Raw genomic sequence first — 16,210 nt, forward strand, 5'->3', positions numbered from 1 at the left:
AATAAAACATTGGTAACTCAGGTTCAATTGCAGCTTTATGAGAAAAAAGCTCCTTTGAATCAAGTCTTCCTGACTTTGCCACATTCCCTATGATTTGAATTGCAAATCCCTTCCAGTTATATCACATCTTCCATTTCTTCCTTCCCACATCTTTCGTTAACTGCTCAATCCTGACACAGAGCATCAACTTAATCATTACCTCGGTTTCCCTCCACAGATGTTGCCTTACCTGCATGAATTTTTCCAGCTATATTTTCAAGTCTTGTTTGCTTCACTGGCCAGACTGGATCCTGTTTAACACCAAGTTCATGTTCTGATCCATTGCCATTTCCCTGCCAAAAATGGCTTACTCTTCCTCTGTAATATCACCCATTTCTCTCTGGCTTTCCCCAGTTCATTTTCCAAAGATCTCATCCATACTCCCCCCATTCTAATTTTGACCAGATGAGCAGCTTCCTCTCAACGTCAGTTCTTTCAAACCTCTAACATTCACCAAATCAGATTCAATCACGATCACGCTGCTCAATGACCTATGGTGGCTCCAGTCTCTTTAGTGTCTGGAATTTAAAATTCTCATCCCAGTTCTGTATCAGATCTGGGGAAGAGTCACCGCATCAGAAACGTTAACTGACTTCTCTCCACAGATGCTGCTAGACCTGTTGAGCTTTTCCAGTAATTTCCATTTTTCTTTCTCACCCCAGCGTTCCCGTCTCACCATGGCATCATCCTTTGTCCTCTCTCTAGTCTTTTCAAACTCCCATCCAACTCTAGCTCATACCCTTGCTGTGCTTTCTAAACAGAAACTTCAAAAGATTTAGTTAGACTTACATCACAAGTGTAGTGAACTTCATTCACGGAGTATTTCTTTTTGAAGTAGTCACGGCTTTGAATCCTTTGAGGGGAGGGAGAGAGAGAGAGAGAGAGAGAGAGAGAGAAGGTTGAGAGTGTCTCATCTGGTTTCTGTCCTCCTGCCCCCTTTGTCTGTTCTCAAAAGCTCACTCCTTTGAACAGACTGCACTGAGTTACACAATTTGCTGTTTCTCAATGGGCACCTGCTCAGTGACTGCAGAAGAAGTGACAGCAAATTGTTTAACCTATTCCCCTCACCTTTCCCAGGAAGAGGTTTTCCTGGAATATTTCCCAACTCACCCATAGCTAATTAGATTTAGATCCCAGCTGCTCCTGTGTTCAAGCAATTCTGCCTGTACCACCAGAAGGGCTCTTGTTGTACAGTCGTAATGCCCCCACAACTGAGGCAGGAGGCCCAGGTTCAAGTCCCGCCTGCTCCAGAGGTGCCATAACATCTCGGAACTGAAACTCAGTACACCAGATTCCAACGTCTGCACAGTAACTCAGCTGATACATTAGAAAGCTTCTAGTTTCCATAGAATCATAGATACACTTGCGAAAATAAAAAATGTTTTTAAATAATCAAAGATTGATCTGAATAAAATCATGTTTACATAGAATATTAATTTCTTCATTGTCTGGGAATTAAGGTCAGACTGTTCAGGAGAGATGCTAGGAAGTACTTGTACACACAAAGGGTAGGAGGATGTAGGTTCAGTTAAATTTAAATCGGGGATAGATTTTTTTTAGCAATGTTATGAAGGGATATGGGCCAAAGACAAGTCTAAGGTTAAGCTACTGATCAACCATGATCTCGCTGAATGAAGGAAGAAGCTTGAGGAGATAAATGGCCGACACCAGTTTCTTTGTTCCTAAGTGACAATCGCTAACTATTCAAGAAGGACATGTATTACCAGAATAAAGAGCAAGCATCTATTTCTACAGGTGAGAGGGTCACAGATTAAAGTCAGGAGCAAAGAGGAGGTGAGAGTTGGGTAAATGATCTAAAATATGTCGCCTCTGAAAGGGAAGCAGATTCAACAGGAACTTACAAAAGGGAACTGGACAAATAATTGGGCGTGCCTTGGGGGAAAGAGCAGGGGCTTGGGACTAACTGAACAGCTTTCTCAAAATGCTGGCACAATGTGCCAAATGGCTGTATTGTACGAACATATGATTCTATCCTTGGCTTCTGTTTGAGTCAGTGGGAGGGTGTTTATCCTGTTGATAGCAGCGACTGTAACTTGTTGTTACAGAAAGAGACCTTACTGAGAACCTAACTTACACTTTTTACAGGAGTCCAAAATTATTTTTATAATCCCAGAATCAACAGCACAAAGAGAAAGCTCAGATTTTATTAAATCAAATGGATAGCGAATTCTAATTTGCTTCTTTGTGGGGAGAACAACGATGCAACCTGAAGGAGACCATTTAATCAATACATTAATTAGAGCTACAAATAATTGCAATCAACAAGAGTGCAGCAGCTGCAGTATTAATTACACAGGGAGATGATACAGAGCAGATAAATAATTACTCCCACTTTCAATCTGCTCAGAGAGCCAAGAGTAAATAATGGCTTCCATTAATTAGTGTGTTTGACAAATTAGAGTAACAAATCCCAATCCCTCATTGCCTGTCCCAGTCAAAATCCATACAGGAAATCTCAGACTTTTTAGGTACAGCTCAGTAAATAGAATTACAGGCCAGAATGATTGGAAAAATAGTCTTCAATTTTCTCTCCCGAACACTCAAGCTTAGTGAGCAGGTGCCTTCAGTACCAGAATTTTGTGATTATTCATGAATATCTGTAAGCTATTTGATTGCACGGGGCATCAGGGGCAGGCTCAAACTGTCCGACACCAACAATCGCATGCAGGCATTGACAGGTGGGGAGCTGCGGGAAAATGACATCCTTGCCCAGTACCTCTATCTTAATCAAGATTACCAAGCAGAGATGCAGCTCCCCCCGCTGCTTCCCTGATAATCTCCGGAGTCAGTACAGGCAGCAGAATTGAAGCAGCAACTTCTCCACACTGTACAGCTCATTAACAGGACATCCCATAAGGACCTCAACTATTCCTTATATTTATTAATAACTAAAAGGTGGTGGAATGCAAAACTATATATATCCAATTTTGCAAATTGCACATAGGCATCACCACAAACCATACCGACAAAAGCCAGGTTACATCGCACTATTTTTCTTTTATCGCTCACTGTGACTCTAAGAGTGTGTGGAGCTAGAATTGAAGAAGATTGGGTTTAAAACATGGACATTAATTAGACTATCTTGTTGCTTGATTTTGCTTTGTTAAAATTACTGTATTAATAATGAATTGTTAATTCTTTTGTTTCAGCAATAAACTTGGTGTCTGGTGTGGGTTATTTTAAAAGTCTGATTAGGGCAATTCTGAGGATCATTCAATGCTTTAATTTTACAATGTTGTGAATACAGGGACAGGGAGGCTGATTTGATTTGGCTGTCTATCCGTTTTCATGTCATAACAGCTGAGTTTCTGGTCAAGGGTAACCTCCCAGGAGATTTCTGAATCCCCCATTATCAATGCTACTGCTACTGAATGTCAAGGGATGGTGGTTAGATTAGTTCTTGCTTGGGAAAGTTATTACCTGGCAATTGAATGGCACAAAGGTAACATGCAACAAGTCAGTTCAAAACTGGATATCAATTAAGCCTTGCAGCACCTGGACTGCTTCAGTATCAGAGGTATCAGGAATTGTATTGAGCATAAAAATACCCAACAAGTAGCTAGAGATAATTGACGCATTGGTTGTAATTTTCCAAAAATTCCTTGAATCCTGGAAAAGTAACCGAGGATAGGAAGACTGTTGAAGAGACAGTTCAAAAAGGGAGGGAGACAAAAAGCAGGTAACTATAGGCCAAGTCGCCTAAAATCTAATGTTGGGAAAATATTGAAATTAAATACTAAGTAAGCAATTTGGACACTGCGCAATTCTGGTCTCCCTGCTGTAGGAAGGGTGTTGTGAAACTTGAAGGGGTTCAGAAAAGATTTACTGGGATGTTGCCAGGGTTGGAGAGTTTGAGCTATCAGGGGAGGCAGAATAGACTGGGGCTGTTTTCCCTGAAGCGTCAGAGGCTGAGGGGTGACCTTATAGAGGTTTATAAAACCATGAGGGGCATGGATAGGATAAATAAACAAGGTCTTTTCCCAGGGCATGCCAGTCCAAAACTAGACAGCATTGGTTTAAAGTGAGGGGGAGGGGGGGGGGGGGAAGACTTAAAAGGGATTTAAGGGGCAACTTTTTCACAGAGGGTGGTATGTGTATGGAATGAGCTGCCAGAGGAAGTGGTGGAGGCTGGTACAATACAGCACCTCTGGATGTGTGTATGAATAGGAAGTTTTTAGAGGGATATGGGCCAAACGGGACTAGATTTATTTAGGATATCTAGCTGGCATGGACAAATTGGACCGAAGGGTCTGTTTCTGCGCTATATATCCCTATGGCTCTAATAACAGAACATTTGGAAAATCATAACCTAATCAAACAGCCCGCATGGCTTCATGAAAGGGAAATGTATTAGACTTTTCCAAAGGTGTCTCAACCAGAGAAGATAGAAGGGAACCAGAAGATGTGTTTTATTTGGGTTTATAGAAGGCAGTCAGAACGGCACCTCAAAACATCAAGTCATAAAAACCCACGGTGTTGGAGGTTGTATATTGGCATGGATGGAGAATTGCCTCATGGGCAGGAAATAGTGAGTGTGGATAAGGGATTATTTTCTACATTGGCAACTGTAACCAGTGAGGTTCCACAGGGTTGTGTGCTGGGACCACAACGGTGTACAATAAACGTTATTGATTGGGAGGAAGGATGTGTAGCCAAGCTTGCAAAGACACAAAAGTGGGAAGAAAGGCTGGTTGTGAGAACGATACAAATAGTTTGTAAAACGGTACTGATAGGTTAAGTAAGTGAGCGAAGCATTGGCAAATACAGTAATGTAGGAAAATGTGAAGTCAACTTGGAAGGGAGAACAAAAGAACAGCATATTATTTAAATGGAGAAAAACTGCAGTAAACTGCAACACAATGGGACTTGGGGTACTTGTGTGCAAAACACACAAGGCTAGCACACTGGCAGCATGTAATCAGGAAGGCAAATAGGAGAAAAGCACATTACTGTGGATGCTGGAATCTGAAACCAAAAGAGAAAATGCCTGAAAATCTCAGCAGGTCTGGCAGCATCTGAGAGAGAAAAGAGCTAACGTTTTGAGTCTAACTGACCCTGTCAAAGCACAAGGCAAATAGGATATTGGAATTTGTTTCAAGATGACTGAAATGTAAGAATAGGGAAGTCTTATTACCGCTGTACAAGGTGCTGGTGAGACCACACCTAGAGTGTTATGAGCAATTTTGGCCCCCTTATTTAAATAAAAGGTATTGTTTCATTGAAGGCAGTCCAAAAAAATTCACCAGAATGATCCATGGCACGGAGGGATTGTTTTATGAGCAATAATTGATGAAGCAGCTGAGGATATTGAGCCTATGACACTATACTGCCATGTGATTGCCCTAGATAGGGAGTTGAAGATGTTGCCTCATCTGCAGTGACTCAGCTATGAAGAGACACTGGATAGGCTGGGGTTATTTTCCTTAGAACAGAGAAGGCTAAAGGGTGATTGAGGTGTAGAAGGTTGTGAAGGGTTTAGACAGGGTGGAAATGGAGAACCTTTCCCCTTTGTAGATGGGTCAATAACCACAGGCACAGTTTTATGTTATGGATCAGAATGTTTAGAAGGAATCTGGGGAAAAAGATTTTCACCCAGAGAGTGGGACCCACTGCCTAAAAAGGTTGAGAGGCAGGAAACACAAACATTTAAGAGAGTTTATGAGCACTGGAAATGCCACAGCATACAAGGTTATGAGCCAAGAGTTGCCAAATGGAATGAGAGCAGATGGTTATTTGATGACTGTCATGGATACAATGGGTCAAAGGGCCTGTTTCAGTGCTGTTAAAAACTCTGGACTTGTGACTACTCTCAGCAACTCCTGCAGTGATGCTCTGCCCAGAATACCAAAGATGCCAAACCCAGGGGAATTCAAATGAGAGAAACGAGAAGTGGATCACAGAGGGATTTGAACACAGTGATGGTAATTTCTGAATTGCGGCAATACCAGACTGAGTGCCAGCAGAGGCCAGGAACAAAGTGAACTCAAACAGCAACAGAAGTAGTGCTTTGGAAACTAGAAGGAGCCTTACGTTCCCATCCACACAGCATAGCTCTCCGGGAGTTTGGGCACAAATAGCAGGGACTTGCCAGTAGCAACTTCCACAGCACCATAGCAGTCCGCCTCGAGTACTCCAAACATCCAGTGGAAGTAAGATTCCTGTGACAAGGAACAAGTTTACTGTTTACAAATATTGTCCAATTCATCCACTTCCCACCACCCTCCACCGAACTTGGTATATTTTTCCCTATCGCCTTTTGCACATTACTATGGAATTGTACTCCCACCACTCCTTCAGGCAGCACATTCCAGATCACAACCATTCAGTATGGAAAGAATTCTCATCTGCTCTCTTTCCAGATCAGTCACTATTATTCAGAAAGCATATAGCTAGACACTGACAATGACATCGTGTCTATCATCATTTACCAGCTACACTCATCGATGTGGGAGGTCAGTGTAGGGAGCCTCATTCACTGCAATGCTCATGGCAGAGCCAATACCTGAGTTTTTTCCCAGGTCAAGATACCAAACTTCAACAACTGCCTTGCAATCACCCAACCATCATCCCCGTCATCTGCACACAACCTGGAAACCACTGCCCACAAACTCCACCAACTGTTCCCTAACCACCTTTCGAATGGTCCCCAATCCACTCCCCCATCCTATTCAACCAACACCAACCTATCACCCCTGTCAACACCCCTGCAAATTACACCCTCACCAGGTAATAGACTAATATGAATAGCTGACTGGCTAACTAACAGGTGGTGGTTACAGGGATCAGTGCTGGGGTCACTGTTACTTCCAACATATTCATGACTTTATTCAGGAAAATGAATGTACTAAAGCCAAATTTGCAGCAGACACAAATAATTGGGAAGGCAAGTGGTGATGGTGACACAGTCTGCAAAGGGATAAAGACAGATTAAGTGGACAAAGTCTCAGCAGATTGAGTATATTGTTAGGCCATGCACTTTGGCAGGAAGATAAGAGGAGCTGAATATTATTTAAAGGAGAAACATTGCAGAAAACTACAGAACAGATGCATTGGGAATCCTTGTGCTTGAATCACAAAAAGTTAGCATCCAAATTCTGCAGGTAACTTTCTTTTTTAAATATTCACTCATGGAACATACAAGTCACTGGAAGAGTCAGCATTTATTGCCCATCCTTAGTTGCTCTCGAGAAGGTGGGGGTGAGCTGCATTCTTGAACCAGTGCAGTCTATGTGCTGTAGGAAGACCCACAATGCCCTGAGTGAGCGTGTTCTAGGATTTGAACCAACACTGAAGGCAAATGGAATATTAGCCTTTACTGCAATTGGAAAGTAGTAAAGTAGTTCTTGCGGTTGCAGGGGAAGGTGCCGGGAGTGAAGGTTGGCACTCTCCGTCCGGCCTATCACCCTCACCTTAACCTCCTTCCACCTATCGCATTCCCAACGCCCCTCCCCCAAGTCCCTCCTCCTGACCTTTTATCTTAGCCTGCTTGGCACACTCTCCTCATTCCTGAAGAAGGGCTTATGCCCGAAATGTCGATTCTCCTGCTCCTTAGATGCTGCCTGACCTGCTGCGCTTTTCCAGCAACACATTTTCAAGACATCAGTCAGACCTCAGTTTAGAGCTCTTTATCGATATTCACATTGGAGGTTCAGAGATGACTTTCTTGACATATACAAATACAAGATTCCATGGGGCTTTAAGAGTAAATTTCAACAGGCTGCTTTCCACTCATGGTATAGTCTACTACTAGAAGGCAAAATCTCAGAATAAGGGCCAGACATTTAAAACAGATCAGGAGCAACTTCTTCTGAGAGGGTAGTGAATCTGTGGAGATTTTTACTGCAGAGAGTTGTTGTGGCTGGCTTATTAAATATACTCAAGGTTGAGATAGACAGGTTTTTGATCAGTAAGGGAATCAAAGGTTATAAGGGAAAAGGCAGGAAAAATGAGTTTGGGTTATCAGTTCAGCAATGATCTCACTGACTGGCAGATTCAACTCAATGGGCTGAATATCCTACTTCTGTTCCTACATGGAGGCATAGCATTGTACAGTACAGAAACAGACCATTCCGTCCAACTCCTCCATGCCGACCAGATATCCTAAATAAATTAGGCCCATATCCCTCCGACCCTTCCTATTCAGAAACCCATCTAGATGCCTTTTACATGCTTCAATTGTACCAGCCTCCACCATTACCTCAGGCAGCTCATTCCATACACGTACCACCCTCTGCATGAAAAAAATTGCCCCATACGTTCCTTTTACATCTTTACCCTCTCATCCTAAACCAATGGCCTCTTGTTCTGGACTCCCCCACCCCAGGGAAAAGACCTTGGTTATTCATGCCTCTCAATTTTGTAAACCTCTATAAGGTCACCCCTCAGCCTCTGACGCTCCAGGGAAACCAGCCCCAGCCTACTCAGCCGCTCCCTAATGCTCAAATCCTCCAACCCTGGCAACATCCTTGTAAATCTTTTCTGAACCCTTTCAAGTTTCACAACATCCTTCCTTTTGCAGGGAGACCAGAACTGAATGCAATATTCCAAAAGTGGCCTAACCAACGTCCTGTACAGCTTCAACATGACCTTCCAACTCCAATATTCAATGCACTGACTAATAAAGGAAGCAAAACAAACACTTTCTTCAAAATCCTAGATTCCTGCTACTCCACTTTCAAGGAGCTATCAACCTGCACTCCAAGGTCTCTTTGTTCAGCAACACTCCCTAGGACCTTACCATTAAGTGTATAAGACCTGCCCTGATTTGTCCCAGACCTGGCAAGCCAGATAGCTTTCTGCACTGTAAGATTCTATCGAAATTATCTGGATAGCTGTCAAATCAACCTGCTGAAAGGACTGCTCGTCAGACGTCACACAACATCAGGTTATAATCCAACAGGTTTATTTGAAATCACAAGCTTTCAGAGCACTGCTCTTTTGTCAGGTGGTGAAGTGGGGGGAAGCAGACATGGTGACCTCAGAACAGCACACTGAAAGCTTGTGATTTAAAATAAACCTGTTAGACTAGAACCTGGCATCATGTGATTTTGATTCCCACCCCCTTCCCCCACCCCCACCCCCAGTCCAACACTATCACCTCCACATCACGACTGATATATTCACAGCACCTGTCTGACTGACAGCCAATTTCTCTGCTGTATATCCGAAGTAACTATGGCCCACCTGTCAGTTGTGAAAGTAATACAACAGAAGTCAGTCTATCCCCACAGCTGCCCCCCCCAATTGTAACTGAAACTGCAGCTCACCTGACGGAAGATGATATCAGTGTCAGTGCAGTATCGCTGGAGTTGATCTCCCCCCTGCAGGAGCACTACCGCTTTCTTTGGCACCTCAGTATTCTTGCGTAGCTGCTCACACAGACGACGCCTGTTCAAGGCAAAAAGGGCCATTGGCACCTGGAGGGTCTCGTTACCCAGCGAGAAGGAGGGCCTGAAAGCAGAGGACAGGAGAAGTGGATTAGCAATTATCCACAAAGGAGCAGCAAATCAGACTGCCCAGTGTGAACAGAAAAGGATTTAACACCCAGTCACCTTTCCCTACCCCTGACTGAGTTGCTGTCACTGCAGTAAGAAAGAGCCTCCCTTCAGAGTCAGGTAGTCAGCGGTTCTCAGTCCCTGTCCTCAGACTGGCACACAACGCCAGCTGATTGGCCCATCCCATCTGAAAAAGCCTACATATCTCTCCTCCCCCACCACACACTCCCAAACCCCCCTAACTTAGTTTAAAGCCCTCTTTGCTCCCCAAGCTTATGATTCTTTTATTTGGCACTCTGTTAAACAGGTTATGGATATCCAAGTATGTTAATGGGCTCCCTGTTATCCACAGCAAGTTACTCAGAGTCATAGAGACGTACAGCGTGGAAACAGACCCTTCAGTCCAACCCGTCCATGCTGACCAGATGTCCCAACCCAATCTAGTCCCACCTGCCAGCACCCGGCCCATATCCCTCCAAACCCTTCCTATTCATATACCCATCCAAATGCCTCTTAAATGTTGTAATTGTACCAGCCTCCACCACATCCTCTGGCAGCTCATTCCATACACGTACCACCCTCTGTGTGAAAATGTTGCCCTTTAGGTCTCTTCTATATCTTTCCCCTCCCACCCTAAACCTACGCCCCTCTAGTTCTGGACTCCCCAACCCCAGGGAAAAGACTTTGCCTATTTATCCTATCCATACCCCTCAATTTTATAAACTTCTATAAGGTCACCCCTCAGCCTCCGATGCTCCAGGGTAAACAGCCCCAGCCTGTTCAGCCTCTCCCTATAGCTCAAATCCTGCAACCCTGGCAACATCCTTGTATATCATTTCTGAACCCTTTCAAGTTTAACAACGTCTTTCCGATAGGAAGGAGACCAGAATTGCACACAATATTCCAACAGTGGCCTAACCAATGTCCTATACAGCTGCAACATGACCTCCCAACTCCTGTACTCAATACTCTGACCAATAAAGGAAAGCATACCAAATGCCTTCTTCACTATCCTATCTACCTGCGACTCCACTTTCAAGGAGCTATGAACCTGCACTCCAAGGTCTCTTTGCTCAGCAACACTCCCTAGGACCTTACCATTAGGTGTATAAGTCCTGCTAAGATTTGCTTTCCCAAAATGCAGCACCTCGCATTTATCTGAATTAAACTCCATCTGCCACTTCTCAGCCCATTGGCCAATCTGATCAAGATCCTGTTGTAATCTAAAGTAACCTTCTTCACTGTCCACTACACCTCCAATTTTGGTGTCATCTGCAAACTTACTAACTGTACCCCTTCTGCTCGCATCCAAATCATTTATGTAAATGACAAAAAGTAGTGGATCCAGCACCGATCCTTGTGGCACTCCACTGGTCACAGGCCTCCAGTCTGAAAAACAACCCTCCTCCACCACCCTGTCTTCTACCTTTGAGCCAGTTCTGTATCCAAATGGCTAGTTCTCCCTGTATTCCGTGAAATCTAACCTTGCTAACCAGTCTCCCATGGGGAACCTTGTCGAACGCCTTACTGAAGTCCATATAGATCACATCTACTGCTCTGCCCTCAATCTTCTTTGTTACTTCTTCAAAAAAACTATCAAGTTTGTGACACATAATTTCCCACGCACAAAGCCAAGCTGACTATCCCAAATCAGTCCTTGCCTTTCCAAATACATGTACATACCGTCCCTCAGGATTCCCTCCAACAACTTGCCCACCACCGAGGTCAGGCTCACTGGTCTATTGTTCCCTGGTTTGTCTTTACCACCGTTCTTAAACAGTGGCACCACGTTTGCCAACCTCGAGTCTTCCGGCACCTCACCTGTGACTATCGATGATACAAATATCTCACCAAGAGGCCCAGCAATCACTTCTCTAGCTTCCCACAGAGGTCTTGGGTACACCTGATCAGGTCCTGGGGATTTATCCACTTTTATACAACCAGCACTTCCTCCTCTGTAATCTGGACATTTTACAAGATGTCACCATCTATTTCCCTACAGTCTATATCTTCCATATCCTCTTCCACAGTAAATACTGATGCAAAATATTCATTTAGTATCTCCCCCATTTTCTGTGGCTCCACTGAAAGGCTGCCTTGCTGATCTTTGAGGGGCCCTATTCTCTCCCTAGTTACCCTTTTCACTTAATATATTTGTAAAAACCCTTTGGATTCTCCATAATTCTATTTGCCAAAGCTAGCTCTTGTCCCCTTTTTGCCCTCCTGATTTCTCTAAAGTATACTCCTACTTCCTTTATACTCTTCTACAGATTCCCTCGATCTATCTTGTCTACACCTGACATATGCTTCCTTCTTAGTCTTAACCAAACCCTCAATTTCTTCAGTCATCCAGAATTTCCTATACCTACCAGCCTTCCCTTTCACCCTGATTTGAATATACTTTCTCTGGATTCTTGTTAGCTCATTTCTGAAGGCTTCTCATTTTCCAGCCATCCCTTTATCTGCGAACATCTGCCTCCAATCAGCCTAATACCATCAAAATTGGCCTTTCTCCAATTTAGAACTTCAACTTTTAGATCTGGTCTATCCTTTTCCATCACCATTTTAAAATGAATAGAACTATGGTCGCTGGCCCCAAAGTGCTCCCCACTGACATCTCAGTCACCTGCCCTGCCTTATTTCCCAAGAGTAGGTCAAGTTTTGCACCTTCTCTAGTAGGTACATCCACATACTGAAACAGAAAATTTTGTACATACTTAAATTCCTCTCCATCTAAACCCTTAACACTATAGCAGTCCCAGTCTATGTTTGGAAAGTTAAAATCCTCTACCATAACCACCCTATTATCCTTACAGATAGCCGAGATCTCCTTACAAGTTTGTTTCTCAATTTCCCGCTGACTATTAGGGGGTCGATAATACAATCCCAATAAGGTGATCATCCCTTTCTTATTTCTCAGTTCCACCCAAATAACTTCCCCTGAATGTATTTCTGGGAATATCCTCCCTCAGTACAGCTGTAAATACTATCCCTTGTCAAAAACACCACTCCCCCTCCTCTCTTGCCTCCCTTTCTATCCTTCCTGTAGCATTTTTATCCTAGAACATGTTGACCAAACATGATTTCCCTTTCACTAAACCATGCTAACTGTCCCCAATTACATTGGGAAAACTCAACGTGTTCAACCACAATCTCCTTAATGCTCAATCGACACCTCCTCCATGACAGATGCCAAACTAACTGGCCTATATTTTCTCACTTTCTGCCTCCATCCCTTCCTGAATAGAGGAGTTATACTTGACCATCTTAAGGCTGATAAAATCTCTCCAGAATCTAGTAAAGTTTCAAAAATGAGTACCCATTGCATCTCATTACCCTCCTCTAAAAACCACAGGATGATGTCAATCAAACACTATTAAACAGATGCATTTGGTACTATCACTGGACCAGTGATCCAGAATTCTTGCTTAATGCATTGAGAACATGGGTTTGAATCCACAATTACAAATGGTGAAAGTTTAACTCAATTTTTAAAAATCTGGAATTAAAGGTCCCGGGGAGTGTTGCTGAACAAAGAGACCTTGGAGTGCAGGTTCACAGCTCCTTGAAAGTGGAGTCACAGGTAGATAGGATAGTGAAGGCGGCATTTGGTATGCTTTCCTTTATTGAACAGAGCATTAAGTATAGGAGTTGAAGGGTCATGCTGTGGCTTTCCAGGACACTGGTTTAGCCACTTTTGAAATACTGTGCGCATTTCTGGCCTCCCTCCTGTCAGAAGGGTGTTATGAAACTTGAAAGGGTTCAGAAAAGATTTACAAGGATATTGGCAGGGTTGGAGGGCTTGAGCTACAGGGAGGAGTTAAATAGACTGGGGCTGTTTTCTCTGGAGCGGAGGTTGAGGAGTGACCTTATAAAGGTTTATAAAATCATGAGGGGCATGGACAGAATAAATAGACAAGTCTTTTCCATGGGGTGCAGGAGTCCAGAACGAGAGGTTCATGGTGAGAGGGGGAAGATTTAAAAGGCACCACAGGGCAACTTTTTTCATGCACAAGGTATGGAATGAGCTGCCAGAGGAAGTGGATGAGGCTACAGCATTTAAAAAGCATCTGAATGGCTATATGAAAAGGAAGGGTTTAGAGGGATATGGGCCAAGTGCTGGCAGGTGGGACTAGTTTGGGTTAGGATATCTGGTCGGCATGGACAAGTTGGACCAAGGATCTGTGTCCATGCTGTACACCTCTATGACTGTATTACCTTAATGACAACCACGTAATAAAAACACATCTGGTTCACTAATGTCCTTTCGGTTTGGAACTTTGCCATGTGCACCTGGTCTGGTCTGCGTATGACTCCAGACCCACAGCAATGTGGTTAACTTGGAACTGCCCTCTGAATTGGTGCAGCAAGCCAGTGAACTCCAGGACAGTTAAGGATAAGAAACAGACACTCGTCTGCCAGTGACAGCCACATCCTGAGGACAATGCTTTCCAAAACCAAAAAGGTCAAGTACATATCAACCCACAGTTCTATCAGCTCCTCCTCTCTTAATTCCAAAGGCAACTGGACACACTGCCACAAGATTCATCTTCCACGTTCTAACAGATTAATTCCTGTCACACAGGCTCATTGCGTTCACTTCCCCTTCCACCCAAGTTAATCTTAAACATCCCTGCCTAAGTCTATTGCCATCTCCTGCATGCTTTATCTTTAGCAACTGAAACTCTAACTTCCACCAGTATCCTTCCTTTGTTGCCATTCTTTCATGGCCTGGACTGGTTATGACGACTCATTTCAAACACAACATCACTGAACTTTAAATCTGGTTGTGAGAATGCTGTGGTAGCAAGCTACATAATCCACAGTTCTGTAGCTCTTCCACATTCTATAACTAAAAATTGCACTAATTAAAAGTACCATGACAGAAATATGACACTTTTCAAGAATTCAGTCTATTTAAAGAATGCACATGACATTACTTTTCATCTTAAAAAGGTTATCACTCAAGGTTTTACCCTCTCTCTGAGCACTTCTCTGCTTTCCTAAATTCCCAACAAAACCATCTCACTCTCCTCACTGTCTTCTCCTTCATTCTATAAAACCTGCCTTGTGTAGCTCTACAGTCAAAAGTGTGGTGCTGGAAAGGCAGCATCCGAGGAGCAGGAAAATAGACATTGGAGGCAAAAGCCCTTCATCACAAAAGCAATATTCAAATAATGTCCAATAATGGGGACACAAGCTGACAGTTGCAAGGTTTTTAATTTGTGGTGGGAGGCAGACACCAAACACAAGTTCAAAGGAGACAGACAGCAAGGAAAAGTCACTAAGTATGGGAAATAGGCAGACAATAGAGTATTGATTTTTGCCTGCACTACAGGGGGCCATGGTGTCAGATAGAGAACAAAATCCCCTCTACACCATCCCCAAACAATTGCTCTGTCTCTTCCTTAGCCGTAACATCAATTTTCTGTGATGATCAATTGCAATTAACCAGAATGGAAAGAACACATTCTAAACATGAGGGGAACCAGTATCATAACTGGACTTTCAGAAGATGTTCTACAGAGTAACTCACAAAAGGTTAAATAAGAGCCCATGGTGTTGAAGATAGTATATTAGCGCATATATTGACTCAATGGTAGGAAATAGCGAGTGGGAATAAGGAGTTCTTTTTCAGGTTGGTGACATGTGACCAGGAGATTCAACTGTTTACAATAAACATTAATGACTTGGAGGGAGTGAATGTACGTAGCCAAATTTGCAGACATCACAAAAATACGTGGAAAGGCGGGTTGAGAGAGAGAAACAAACAGTTCACAGAGAGATAGTAATAGGTTAGTTAAGTTGCAATAAAATTGACAAATAAAGTATAATGCAGGAAAATGCAGAGTTGCTCAGTTTGGCAGGGAGAAAGAATATTATTTAAATAGAGAGAAACTGCAGAAAGCTGTAACACAAAGGGATGGGGGGGTGGGGGGAACATGTACATGTTACACAGAAAGCTAGCACATAGGTGCAGCAGGTAATCAGGAAGGCTAATGGAATGTTGGCCCTTATTTCAAGTAGATTGAAGTGTAAGAGTAGGGAAGTCTTACTGCACCTGTACAAGGCCACATCTGGACACTGGTCCCCTTATTTAAAAGAAAAAGTATCATTTCATTGGTGGTATTACAGAGGATTCAATCGTATGATCCCAGGTATGGAGGGATTATCCCATGAGCAATAGGAGAATCAAGAATTATGGGGAAAGGGCAGGAAAGGAACACGAGGAATGTCAAATCGGCCATGATCCGATTGAACAGCAGCGCAGGATTGAGGAGCCAAACAGCCTACTCCAGTTCCTATTTCTAATGAAACAAAAATAGAAGTTGTTGGAAAAGCTCAGCAGGTCTGGTAGCATCTGTGCAGAGAAAACAGTTAATGTTTTGGGTCCAGAGAATTTCTGAGATGATGCTGCCAGACCTGCTGAGCTTTTCCAACAACTATTGCTTTTGTTTCGGATTTACAGCATCCGCAGTTCTTTCAGTTTTTTATTTCCTATTTCTAATGGTCTTAAATAGAATTGTGATTTAAAGATGCTGTATAATGCAGATAAATAAAAGATTATCCATAATATAAGCAAAAACAGGAAGGTGGATTATTTGAATAATTGAGAGGGGAGAATGTTCAATGAACCCTGGGTGTGTCTGTGCACC

At 43.2% G+C, this 16,210-nt stretch overlaps 1 protein-coding gene across 1 annotated transcript in view; it reads right to left on the reverse strand.

Moving 5' to 3' along the window:
* Positions 1 to 16,210, reverse strand: part of pepd (peptidase D) — a 113,019-nt gene that overhangs the window by 87,138 nt on the left and 9,671 nt on the right. The window contains exons 2-4 of the mRNA XM_072547804.1: positions 9,327 to 9,510; positions 6,091 to 6,218; positions 829 to 892 (exon numbers count right to left, since the gene is read on the reverse strand). Coding sequence (XP_072403905.1) covers positions 829 to 892; positions 6,091 to 6,218; positions 9,327 to 9,510 — 376 coding nt within the window. The remainder of the gene's footprint in view (positions 1 to 828; positions 893 to 6,090; positions 6,219 to 9,326; positions 9,511 to 16,210) is intronic.

The sequence above is a fragment of the Chiloscyllium punctatum genome, chromosome 26 (assembly GCF_047496795.1).
Source record: "Chiloscyllium punctatum isolate Juve2018m chromosome 26, sChiPun1.3, whole genome shotgun sequence".
NCBI lineage: Eukaryota > Metazoa > Chordata > Chondrichthyes > Orectolobiformes > Hemiscylliidae > Chiloscyllium > Chiloscyllium punctatum.